General features: G+C 42.3%; 1 protein-coding gene across 2 annotated transcripts in view; it reads left to right on the top strand.

Annotated features, from left to right (window-relative positions):
* Positions 1–13,158, top strand: part of Myh15 (myosin, heavy chain 15) — a 142,164-nt gene that overhangs the window by 101,296 nt on the left and 27,710 nt on the right. For both annotated transcript variants that reach the window (NM_001166210.2, XM_030249245.1), the window contains 3 exons: positions 964–1,313; positions 4,321–4,445; positions 7,091–7,206. In NM_001166210.2, coding sequence (NP_001159682.1) covers positions 964–1,313; positions 4,321–4,445; positions 7,091–7,206 — 591 coding nt within the window. The remainder of the gene's footprint in view (positions 1–963; positions 1,314–4,320; positions 4,446–7,090; positions 7,207–13,158) is intronic.

The following is a 13,158-nucleotide window of genomic DNA, read 5'->3' on the forward strand; positions in this document are numbered from 1 at the left end:
AGCAGCCTACTCTTTCAGGCTGGTGTGCCAGAACTTCTTATATGAAAGTGTATAGAAGTATGACATTATGAAGCCAGTGAACACTGAAGGAGTAGAGCTCATGGCCTTCCAGATAACAAGCACAGACTGGATAGCTTTAGAATCCCCCACACAGGGAGCCATGTTACACTGCTATAGGGCTAATTGTGTGGTTCTTCTGAAATACTGAAGCCCTTTCTCATATAGTCACAGTGGTACCTACAGTTAGTTTCATGAAAGAAAAAAAAAATCTACTTATTTTAATGAAGGAGTCGAGTGGTGCAGCTGCATTTCTGCGGGACACTTGGGCAAGAAAATGTAGTCCATGCATTAGAATTCCCAAGAGTTTTGTGCCGCCTGGACAGAGGAGGTACGCTGAGCATGTCACTCTAACATGCAAAGTGTTGGAGGGAGGTTAAAACAATGAGACATGCTAAAGGAGCATTCTATCGGTGGATCTGGGATGGATGCAGATTTGGAAGTTCAAGATGCTGAGGAAATGACAGAGAAGGGGGAGTTGTAAGAACTGGAAAGCAAGTGATAACAGGAAGAGGCTGAGCAGGAGAACACAACAGAGTTCTCTGGAAGACACATCCAAGGAACGCTTTAGGGATTCTGCCAACATGCCTAAGTATTTGTAAGCAGCTTGTTGTTGGTAAGATGCTCAAAACAAACTTGTTTGTCCTATTTCTTAGGAAATATCAGTAATATTTTATAGCTATGAAAGTGTTAGGATAAGCAAATATTAGTAGGAGTCCAAAGAGAGTCCGAATTTCAGATCGGGGTGGTAAAGGACGGTAAGTAGCATCCCTGTGGACACAGAGGCCAGAGTCTGGGCATTGGTACGAAGCTGTCTCTGTGGACCAGACGCTTTGATGCTTGCACCATGCACATAGAATGCCCTGCGTTGGTCTCAGTCACCGAACCCTTTGGCTTTCTCCTCAGGAAGAAGCTGGCGATTCGATTGCAGGAGGCTGCAGAAGCCATGGAGGTGTCCAATGCCAAGAATGCCTCCCTGGAGCGGGCCAGGCACAGGCTCCAGCTGGAGCTGGGGGATGCCCTTTCTGACCTGGGGAAGGCTCGCTCTGTGGCAGCGGCTCTGGGGCAGAAACAGCAGCACTCTGACAAGGCACTGACTTCCTGGAAGCAGAAGCTGGACGAGACCCAAGAGCTGCTGCAGGCTTCTCAGAAGGAGACCCGGGCCCTCAGCTCTGAGGTCCTCACCTTCAGGCAAGCCTGTGAGGAGAGCACCGAGGCACAGGAGACCTTGAAGAGGCAGAACCAGGACCTTCAGGGTACTGTCATCTGGGCTCATAGCTAAAGCAAGACAAAGGTTTGGGGAGAGCCTGGCTTCAGGGCAAAGCTGTCTTCCTGGGGTGGGGAGCCTTGGCATTTTCATGTTCTCATCCATGTTTGACTTTCAAAGTTTTAATACTTCATTCTGAAAATAATACTGAAGATGTTATTTGTATTGAGTTAATTCTAAAGGTAATATTAGGGCCACACCTTTGATCTTATTCTTTACTATAAAGAAACCACTCTCAACAGTATCTTCATTTCCATAGCCTTATTGAGATTTCCCGCATACATATTCATAGGAATATATTGCCCAAATTATACGTTTTCTGTACCATTTATCTTTCACTTATCAATACATTTTGAATATATTTAAAATTTCCATAACCCATCTTGTATGTTAGGTTCATGTACATCCATTTATTCATAGTTCAACTGTGAGATTACTCTTCATTTTAATGTCCTTATCTGCAAAATACAAGGTTAGGTTACTTGTCTGAATTTACAGTTCATAAGTTATAGATCTGGGATTTGAGCCCAACCATCTGGGCTCCTGTCTATGTATACTTTACTGAGCTATGCTACTGTCCTATGCACCTTGTGGTTCTTAGCATGCCAGGCCTTGGAGACAAGCTACATTGTTAAAAAAAGAAACTGCATAATACTTCATAGTAAGTATAACTCACACCTAGTTAACTACATCTCATTAATTTTAAACCTGATTATACACAATTCTGAATAATTATATACTATACATTCCTACACATGTATTTATGCATATTTAAAATATTTCAACTGGATAGATCTCTAGAAGTGAAATTGATGAGTTTGAGGAAATAGACTTAAACTTTCTGATATATTGCCAAAGAGCAACTCAAAGAGACTGCCAAGTTATTTCAAAGCCTACAGTGATATGCAAGGAAACCCTGAAGTACCCTGGATGTAAATCAGTTACTCTCGGAGGCATGAGTGAGTCTTTTTGGTGGCCTTGTGCAGTCCACGATTAAGTCACTGATGGGTCTGTGATGGATCAGTGGCCACAAAGTTCAGTCGTGTTCCACCTGGGAACTGACAGCAACACCTGCTATAGAGCTCCTGATTCAGTGGATCTGAGGTAGAGCTTATGAATTTTCATTTTTAATAAGCTCTCATTGAGGCCAATGGATTCCATGTGTGGCCTGGGATGGGGCTTACATTACTTTTGGGCTTTCAATTTAAAGCTCTTAAGATGATCATACAGTTTAGTGAGAGTTGAAAAGAGCCTGCTTTGAGTTTTTTCTAACTATTATAATTCATATAATCTTCTACCTAATTTTTTTGCAAGAATTTTGGAATCCTTTAAATCATTGTTCTGTAATAATTTCAAGCATTTATGTAATATATTTTAATCATATACATCCAACATTATCTCCTCCCTTATCTCCCCTCTTTCTGTTGAAGCCTCTCTTTTCTGGAACCAGTTTGTCTCTTACATTTCTGCCTTTACAGTTGCTGTCGCTAATAGGCTGGGTTTCATTAGTGAAGCTCCCATGGGCATAGACTGGACATTTACTTAGCCATGGGCACAAAATCAGTGATCTATCGACATGACTCCTCATTCCCTTGTAGCCGTTGACTGCTTACAGATGGCCAGGACAGGTGGAGCCTTATAAACTCCTCCCCATCCATGATGGGTGGTCCCAGTCTTGTGCATGTCTTGTGGCAATGTAACAGCAAGTGCTTTAGCAAGGCAGCAGGGTCAGTTTTCTCACTGGGGCCTGTGATTGCCCCAACAGTTGACTTCTGACCAGGTTTATAGTACCAGATATGACTTTCCTATTGTAGAGTGAGCCTTAAATCAAATCAGCAAATGTTAGGTTACCCTCGTAACCGTCATGCCTCTGCTGTGCCAGTGAGTGTACTTTTCCTGGAAGGTCAGTATGAGATCATGCAAACTTCACAGTGAGAGCATTGATAATTTTCCTCCCAGAAATCTATAATACCACCTTCTGGAAATTTCCAGCCCATTTCCAGCTTGCTTCTCTATTTCCTGAAATGGGAGTGTTTAATGACTCCAGAAATAGGGTTTTAGAGTTCAGTTATGGTAGTGAGTCAAGACATATGTCAATAGCCTGTGTCTTGGGGAGATCTCCGGTCTCTCCACCAGCGTCTTATAGAGATATCGTTCACACCTGGCACTGAGACTGACTCATTTCATCTTAGGCCAGAACTGAGAACCGGAGGAACAGGTGATCTGTTGAGTTCTCTCCATGTCTTGGTAAATCCCCAAGCATACCGTATAACATTTAGGGCCTAAAGCCTCCCTCTGTGTGAATTGTCAGACCCAACCACAAGATAGTGTCAGGTAGTGGAGGTTCCTCACTGCTGTGACCTAATTTGTCACAGACTTTGCGTCCATGAAAGTCTAACCAGAACTGTCATTTGCCTGAGTGACAACTATTGTCTTCCCAGAGCCTCGTCTGCTTTTCTGACTGTTGTAGATGATAACCTGGTGTATGTTTAAGTGCTCTGTTCCGGTGTTGAGTGGTGTGGCTGGGACAATGGTAGCCAGTGGTGTTGACATTAAAACTTACCCACTGAAGGGCAGGGATTCCTGGTGTGTGTGTGTGTGTGTGTGTCTGTGTGTGTGTGTGTGTGTGTCTGTGTGTGTGTATGTGTCTGTGCGTGTTTGTATGTGTCTGTGTGTGTGCATGGGGGTGGTGAGTGGATCTCCAGGTGGACTCAGCCATGGTCCCAGCAAGCAGAAGCGCCTTGTCAAGTTACACAGGCTTTCCAATGTACAAGACCCCAAGAAGCACTGTGTTCACTAACTGTTGAGGTCAGCTTTTGGCAGAGGACAAAGGAATACACTGAAAAAGTGTTTTCTTTTGCCCTAATCCCAAATAAGGTTCTCTATAGATGAGAGTTAGCTTTCCCAGGGAATTGCCAAGGGCTACGTGGTCCCAGTAAAAAGAGATGTGTGTGAGAGTGGGTTTCCACTAACATACTTGATCTTCCTTCTTTCAGAACAGATTTGTAGTCTCACAAACCAGGTGAGAGAAGGGATCAAGAATTTGGCTGAAGTGGAAAAGGCCAAGAAGTTGATTGAACAAGAGAAGACTGAAGTCCAAGTGAGGCTGGAAGAAACAGAGGTAGATTCCCAGGGAGCATGAAGCTCTCATAGGGCAAAGCAGATCTGCCACGGTTAGAAATGTGGCACAGTGTGGCACTTACTCGGGTGTTTGCTATACGCAACATGCTTTAATCACACCATCAAACCCTTGTTTCCATTTTACAAAGGAAACAAACAGGCTTAGAGAGCAAGATAGGCACCTATAAATGCAAGTCCTCCAGTCACAGTGCAAACAACCACGATGTGTTTATTGACTTTGTCCCCCGCCTACACCCTCACAGACCATGTACATGAACATTTAGGGGCTTGTTAGACGTTCAGAATATCTTTCCTGTCCTCAACTTTATTGAATCAAAATCTACATTTAAACCAGGTCCCTTGGTGTTTTCTGGGATATATTCATGGAGATACATTTGCTGGAAGACTGTGGGCCCATAAGATACTCAGTAAATATTTATCCAAAGTTGCAAGTTTAAATTCACTTGTATGTAAGTGTGCCTTCTTAAAACAGTTAAATGCACCCTCCCCCACCCCATATCTGTTGGTAAGATGACACTCCACATGAAATGCTCAGACACTCCATCCTTGTAAGGCCATTTATGTATAGAATACTCAACAGAGGTGTTTTCTGCATTCTGGAAACATCTCGTGCTCTGTCCCTAGATGTGGACCAGGTGATTGACAGGGCCACTGAGAAGATTTGATGCTAAAGAAGATGGTGTGTTCCGCAAAGGAAGTCCCCCTTCCAGAGTCACTAGGTGGTCGATCCGTCGTGAGCTCTGGAGAGACTCTTTGCTCTCAGCTGCATTTCATCTTGAAGCAGCCCCTGAATGTCTATCTGGACATATTGAAATACATGTACCCTTCGCATGGAGGAAATGAGTTTTGAAAGATGTGGTGGACTGTTTTAGATGGGGCCTCTTGGGCAGTATGGTAGTAGAAAATTATGCTATGAGAACTTCTCCATCCAAGCAATTACTGCTCGAGCTGCCTCACCTCTCCATCTCAGTAAGAAACTGGCAAGGCAGATGTACCACACCTCGGTGTGCGCCATTGACGTAAGCGCACTTATTGCTCCTTCATGCATAAACATTTCCCGAGGATCTCTTCATTTTATTGACAAGCCCTTTAGTCGGCAGTGATACCCCCTTGGGAAGGTTGGTTTGTACAAAGTTGAGAACTTTGCTTAATTTACTTGTCTTTGCGTCTCTGGCTACTCTAGCTGGGGACTTTCTAAAACCACCACGTTAAATAAGAGAAATAACTTATTATATGTATTTAAACATTATAGCATTAAAATATGATTTGGGGGCAGTTTTATTTTTGTGTAATATATTGGGATAGTTGTACTTTAAAAGAACTAGAAACCATAGCAAAGCTGTATTGAGACCATAACACTTGTACCGCTCACTACCACTAGATGGCAGCACACCTCACTCTCCTCTTGTCCAGCTGTAACTTCAGCCTCACAGATGCATCACTTTCCACACATATTTGTAATTTGAGATTATTTCTTTTGGGGGCTGTGGCTTTATGAAAAACTCAATAATCCCTCCAAAGCCATAAGACTGAATTGATTTGAGGTCGGTTGTAATGATTTCACTTTCTCAGTACATTCTAGAGGGTGAGTTTCCCCTGAAAGAAACTCCTCATTCCCTCTGCAGAGATTGCTGCAGAGCATTTACGTTTGATTTATGTCTGTCAGGACATAAATATCCTTAATATCCCCAACAGCTCATTTTTGTTGTCATCGTTGCTGTTTAGCGGTGTCTACACAGTTCACTCTGCAGTAGATACAAAGCACTCCTCAGAGAAGGTGCAAGGCTATCCCTCAGTCTGGACTGTCCAGATTTGGCTGGCTGGCAGCTGGCAGTGCGGTGCATGCTGCTGCATATTCTTTGAGTATTTTGTCATTTGCTCATTTGCACTCCTTTGACACATATTTTCCTCAGAAAAGACTTTGAAGATTTTTTTAAACCAAATTTCTACTTTTAAAATTGAATGACTCTTTAAGAGCATTCTTGGAAATTAAGTCCCCTGGCCTTTATTATCTGAATACTCAGTCCCTGAAGACCTTCCTACACAGTAACACTCCCGTTTGTAGTAATAATAATAATTGCAATTAAGTGGCTCGCTTTGAGAACACTTTCCAGGTGTCCAAAATCAACAGTGACTCCGAGCAGGTGACAGCCCCGAGCAGGTGACAGCCCTGAGCAGGTGACAGCCCCTCTGCTATTCTAACACCGAAGCTTTCATTCACTCACCCCAAAAGATGGAGTGAACTAGAAATACCTGCGAGTATTGTCAGCAATTAAATAGCAAGTACAGTGACAGAGCTCATTGAGATTTTCTATTTAAAAATGCTTCGCCATTTTAGTTTTGGAGCTATGTATTTCTTCCCTAGTAGTACTGAGAATGGAACACAAGCCCTCACCTATACCAGGCAAAACCTTTATGATTGAGCTGTCTCTCTGCTCCAGCCATAGGCTAGATACAAAATGATGAATGCCTTGGCTTGTCCTACTGTAACCTCAGGGGCCTGACTTGAACCTAGATTTCATCCACTGACTCTAAAGAGAACTGCGTTCAGGGTATATAGGTTTTAATGGAAGAAGACACAATTTTTGTTCAAAAGGAGACTTCCTTGGGTGCTTTCTGTTACAGGGAGCTCTGGAACGGAATGAAAGCAAGATCCTTCGTTTCCAGCTCGAACTCTCAGAGGCGAAGGCAGAGCTGGAAAGGAAGCTGTCGGAGAAAGAGGAAGAAGCAGAGAGGCTGAGGTATTTAGGATTACGTTGCTGAACAACAGCCATATACGTCAACGTCCCAGAATGAACAGAAGTCATTGCGGGGCTGCTTTCATGACGCCTGCCAGACCACAGTCAGGGACACTCGGTCTATCTTGACATTAGAGTTTCCCATTAAGTGCATCACTGTTTAAGGAGGAATACTTACCTATAGACATTGCCTGCTCTTGTGGTTTTTCTGTTCTCTGGTGTGGGGAGGACTGTATTAGGAGAGACAACCTGTGATGTGTGGGTCAGTGTCTGGCAAATCCCATTCAGGGGCAGTTAGGAAACTGATATGCTGAACCATAGAAGCAAGGCCAGACTGTTTGGCCCTGAGCTTTTAAGCTGGTGTTGGATCTGAGAGAAGGAAGGCCTGTCCCCAGGATAAAAGCAGAGTTAGGAAAGAGCAAGGCTGTTTGTTGAGACTGCAGAGTTTCACCTGCCCAGTCTCTGAGTGAGACAAATCTCCAGTCCCTGGAACTTTTCTTTACTTTTTGGCTGATAGCGTTAGACACTCTACTGCTTAGATTTTCAGGGAAGGGAAAAATGGCCCCACATGCCACAGAAGGTGGTCGGGGTGATCAGAAAGCCGATGCTGGAAAAGTGCGTCTTATTCTACAGATCTACAATAAACACTCACAGTTAGGGATGACTAAATTACCTCTTTGGATCTTTTGTTCCCTTAACTCAATGTTTCTCAACCTTCCCAGCGCTGCAGCCCTTTAATACAGTTCTTCATGTTGTGACCCCCCCAAGCATAAAATGATTTTCATTGATACTTCATAACTGTAATTATGCTATTGTTATAAAACGTAGTATAAAAATCTGTGGTTTCCACTGGTCTTAGGTGACCCTTGTGAAAGGGCAGCTTCACGTTCAGAGGGGTCACAACCCACCAGTTAAGAACCAATGCCTTAACCAAGGCCATAAGTCTGCAGAGAAGATCATATATTGGACCAAGGCTCAACTGGCCACTTGTTTTCAATGTCTTTGTTAAACTAACAAAACAAGCCAATGCCATGTTAATGCTGTCTGTTGAACTAGGCTTTTCCCCCATAGCTTGTTTTCTATGTAAACTTCCAGATGGCCAATATTTAGGGAGGCTTTGGAGCCAAGTTTATTCTTCTGTGTGCTCTGAGTTAACTCAACCCTTATTCACAAGCATTTTCCTGGAACTGGCAGTAGTGAAAAAATCTGATGCACTTATGAGTATCTGAAATAATTCTTGGGTAAAGGGGAAAACAGATAAACCCCTAATATTTGTGCCATTTCTGTACAAAAGGAACAAACATGATCATTTCCTTTGGTAGTTAAAAAAAAAAAAAAGCTTTATTTCAGGTAACGTCAAACCTCAGCTATAAATAAACCCTATGAGGAAACTGAATCCGCAGAGAGTCTGTGTCGCATCAGGTACATCTGAATGTCGGAGAACAGTTCCCCAATTATAATCATCAGTGCAAAGGAAGTCAGAGATCCAAACAGCTAAGGATAAGAGGAGAAAGCTGAAGGGATCATGAGCTGTGATGGTCGGGAAAAGGAAGGGGCGGCTGAGGCTCTGGCATGAACTCAGTATACGAGCGTTAGCTGATGACTCACAGTGGCTATAATCGGTACATCCATAAAGGACAGATGAGCATCTCACAAAACAGTGCGCACCACCCCAGACCCTCCCTGCACTGTACGAGTGCAGATGGCAGCATTCGGGTGATTCAGTCTGAATCCAGGGCCGGAACGAAGTGGAGAATACAAGGGGAAATGTACTCCAAGCATAAATTTCCAGGTAACGAAGAATATTAAGTGTAAATTACAGACCTCATAAAAGTATCATCTGAGGGCAGGATGATGTTGAAGGTCCTATGTTAACATAAATCGTGTCCATCACCACAAAAGACTGAAGATGTCTATTAAGAGAGGAAGCAGGAAGTGGAAGGAGCTAAGAAGACCAAAGAGAAGGCCAGGATTTTATAATACAGCGCCTGTGGATTCTCCCCATGTAGTCGCCACTGCTGAGTCTTCTGTGAGTCTGGTGAGGAGGAACTCTGAGTGAGTCCCGGAGAGAGCCCCATCGGTGAGGAAAAGTCCAAGCAGCTGGCCCGAGAGATATTGACTTCTAACAAATATTTGAGCTCTCAGTGTTGGCAGGATGCTTTGCGTAGTGTTGTAGTCTGGCCAGCCAAACTCTAGGATGTTTTGGATCTCTTTTTATGTCTTTATTTTATAAGATAGAAATAACTCAGTTTTTAAAAAGTTCCATTGGCTTGGTAATATTGTTATAATAGACAGCCTTTAAGAAATCTATGATAATCTAAACACAGAAGCAACAGCCAAGATACTGAAAGCCCTGAGTTTCTTCAAGGATAATGTTGTTCACTGATTTATTTATTTTTAATTTTTAATTTATTTTTGAGGCTTTCATACACGAATGCTGTGTTTACATAACTCCCATCCTCTCTTCTTCCTCCAATTCTTCCATTTTACCCCTTGAATTCAACTGCCTTTTAAATTCACGATTATTATCTCCTCCTCTCCTTTTCTTCATTATCATTATCATTACCAGACAATGACTGAATCTTCTGTAGCTGGAGATACAGGAAGTCCTGAGCTGCCCAATGTGCTGGGAATCAAACTTGGTTCCTCTGCAAAAGAAGCAACAGCTCATAAACCATTGGTCTATCTGTGTAGCTATCAGTTTCTCTGTCTCTGTCTCTGTCTCTGTCTCTGTCTCTGTCTCTGTCTCTGTCTCTGTCTCTCTCTCTCTCTCTTTCTCTCTCTCTCTGTCTCTCTCTCTCTCTGTCTCTCTCTCTCTCTCTCAGCTATGCTTGGGGGTTTGTTTAACCCTGTTGAGTCATGTTGACTGTGTTGTAGTCTTCACTTAGGCCATTGTCATTGCCATTCTCCTTAAACCATAGAAGTTCTTGCTGCTCAGAAGCACTTATGAAGTTTTGCAGATAGCTACAGGAAAGCTAGCATTTGAAACCCCCTCAGTTTGCTGAAACAGGATGGATTTGTTGACAGAAGACTAACGGTAGGCCACAGAGGCTTCAGTGTTCCTGGTAAGGAGTGTTACCTGAAGCAAATCAGGGAGTTCCCCGTGGGGAAGCAGGGCAGCTTCTTCAGGACTTAAGTGATGTGGAGTATGCTTGTTATTAGTTTATTAGTTTGCAAAGGGTGCTGTCAAAATAAAAGAAAAACAAACAAAGAACAAAAAACAAAAATCCCACAGACTGGATGGTTTATACAATACAAATTCATGTTTTTCACAGTCTGGACACTATAAATTACAGATTGCAATGTAAACAAGGGAGTTTTCCCTAAGGCCTCTGTCCTCATCTTGAAGGCAGATGGTTGCTCTATATCCACATGGTATTTCTTCTGTGAGTATATATTCCTGCTGTCTTCTTACATCTTTGTGCTAGTGGAATAGGGCCCTTCCCCGGCAGCTTCATTTTACTTGCATTGCCTCTTTAAAGACACTTATATATGTCTGTGAAGCCTCATTCACAAGCACAGTATTGTGTTTCTGGGGCTTAAGGCTTTAGCATTATAATTTGGAGGCCACCCACATGATTTTTATATGTCTACAAGCTGACAGGACTCTAAACGGTGAGGTGTATGCACAATACCTAGGGATACGCACTAAATGTAAGACAAGGGACCAGCTTTAACACTAGGCTATGAAGTCAAAGTTACTTCCAATATTTTCTATAACTACTTCTGAGGCCCTTCCTTCCATAACGAAATGTGGTCATGTGAAGTAGAGTCCTCTACCTGAGAACCACTTGCAAACCCAGACATAACTCTACAAACAGTGGTGCTCTTCTGACTGACATGAGAGGTCTGGACACACTCTATGGCAATTCGGTGTGGAATCTAATTTGGACCCATAACAAACACATGTCTGCTGTTTGTTGTTACAGCCTCTATAAGGATAAAAAAAAATAAAAGAACTCTATCTTCTGCTTATCTATCTAGGACAAAGGTTCTGTTGCAATGGTGAGCTTCAGAGGACATGGATGTCTGATAGCTGTTGATATGTCTTGATGAACAACCATCAAATATGGAGGAGTTAAAACAGGAGAAGTTGGTGTTCTTTTTTGAAACTAGACTCTGAACTAGGGTAGAATGGGGAGTAAGTCACTAATCAAAGTTGTTCCAGAGACCAAAGTCTTTCCTACCCTGTGGTACTGCAGGTGAGGAGAAGTTGTAGATTCACACAGTCTGTGTGGTTTGACATCTTATGAGAGAGGCTTTTAATGGCCCACTGCACTACAGTCCCAATAAATGAATTAGCAGTTAGTCCTATGGTGCTGAACTATCTGCAAGTGTTGCCAAGGGAAAATTCCCAAGATTTGTTCAAATTTCTCTTTGCATTGTTGAAATCAAGGATATTAACTGAGCTGGTATCACTTTACAATTATAGTTTTGTACAGACCTTTTGTTTTTTACAAAAGGATATTGAAGTATTTCTATACTATATAGGATTTAGTTTTCTCAATTAACCACTGTCCTTCAAACTCCTAAGAAGATAAGGCAAAACAAGACAACACAAAATTCCATGCCATTATTGGAGGTTGTCTGTGCTGTAAAAAATTTTAATTCCAATCTAAGGTTTCTACCTCACCTTGATCATTTAGTTCCCAGATAAAAGACACACAACTTTTATTAGTTACAATAAGACTTAAACAGCACAAGAGCTTGGCATATATCTCTGTGGTATTAGAATCTACTTTCCTATCAATAACCCTGAGTTATTACTTACTGTGTTTCATCTGGGCTGCTCTTAACTCCAGTTGGCCACCCTCAGGGACACATTTTCATGAACTGACCTAATCTGTAGCAGGGTCTCCTTCCTTCTCACTTTCTCTCTTGTCCCGGTTCCCATCTGAACCCCAAAGCCTGGGAACCCTAAACCCCACCTATGTCTCTTCTGCCCTGGTATGGGCTGTCAGCATCTTTATTTACCAATCGGAAACAACTTGGGGGGGGGGCAAGTCCGATAGTGTCACTTGGGTCTATGTGTGGACTCTCTCATCTTGGAGCAACCAGGTCTTGGGGACCTGTACTTAGCATCACAATACACAGCAAAATCTCAACATGCCCATAGACCATTAGGGAATACAGCTGAATCTCTGGGCTTGTTTTAATCTCATCCTTGGTCTCTCTTTCCTGTGATGTTTAGACCTTTTTTTTTTTTTTTAACATTTGGAAGTAGTTTAAATATTATGGTTATCTAAAAGAACATATATTCTTCCTCTGTAGACTTCCAAGGTAATCTAGAATTTATCATCCTTGTCTTGTCTTGGTTAGGATTGCTATTGCTATGATAGAACTTCATGACCAAAGCAACTTGGGGAAGAAAAGATTTAGTTCACCTTACAGCTTCTAAGACTATCACTGAAGAAAGTAGGGGTAAGAACTCAGGACAGGGATTATAGTTAAAACTATGGAGGGATGCTACTTGCTAGCTTTCTCCTCATGGCTTTCTCAGCCTGCTTTCTTATACCAACCAGAACCACTAGCCAAAGGGTGACACCACCAACAGTGAGCAGTGCTTTCTCATATCAACTGTCAATAATAAAAGGAAATGCCTCACACCTTGCCCCTAGGCCAATCTGGTGGTGGCATTTTCTCAATTGAGGTTCTCTCTTCTATTCTACTTTGTGTAAAGCTGACATAAAACTACCCAGAACAATCTTTTAATGAGTCTTAGACAAAGCTAACACAGGACCCTTGAAATAATTCTAGTGTTTTTATAATTCTATGTCGAATCTAACCTCGAAGCCTTATTAGTCTGTTATAATGAGAACAGACTCATCAATCTAATGCCAACATTTCTGTTTATAAGATGAAAACCCTTTAAACTCATTTGTTTTTAACCTCTGAGAGTTATTTTTAATTTTAATGTGCTTCCCATAACTTGAAAATAAGAGATACCTGTTCCTA

This window comes from Mus musculus, chromosome 16, assembly GCF_000001635.26.
Source record: "Mus musculus strain C57BL/6J chromosome 16, GRCm38.p6 C57BL/6J".
In the NCBI taxonomy this organism is placed as follows: Eukaryota; Metazoa; Chordata; class Mammalia; order Rodentia; family Muridae; genus Mus; species Mus musculus.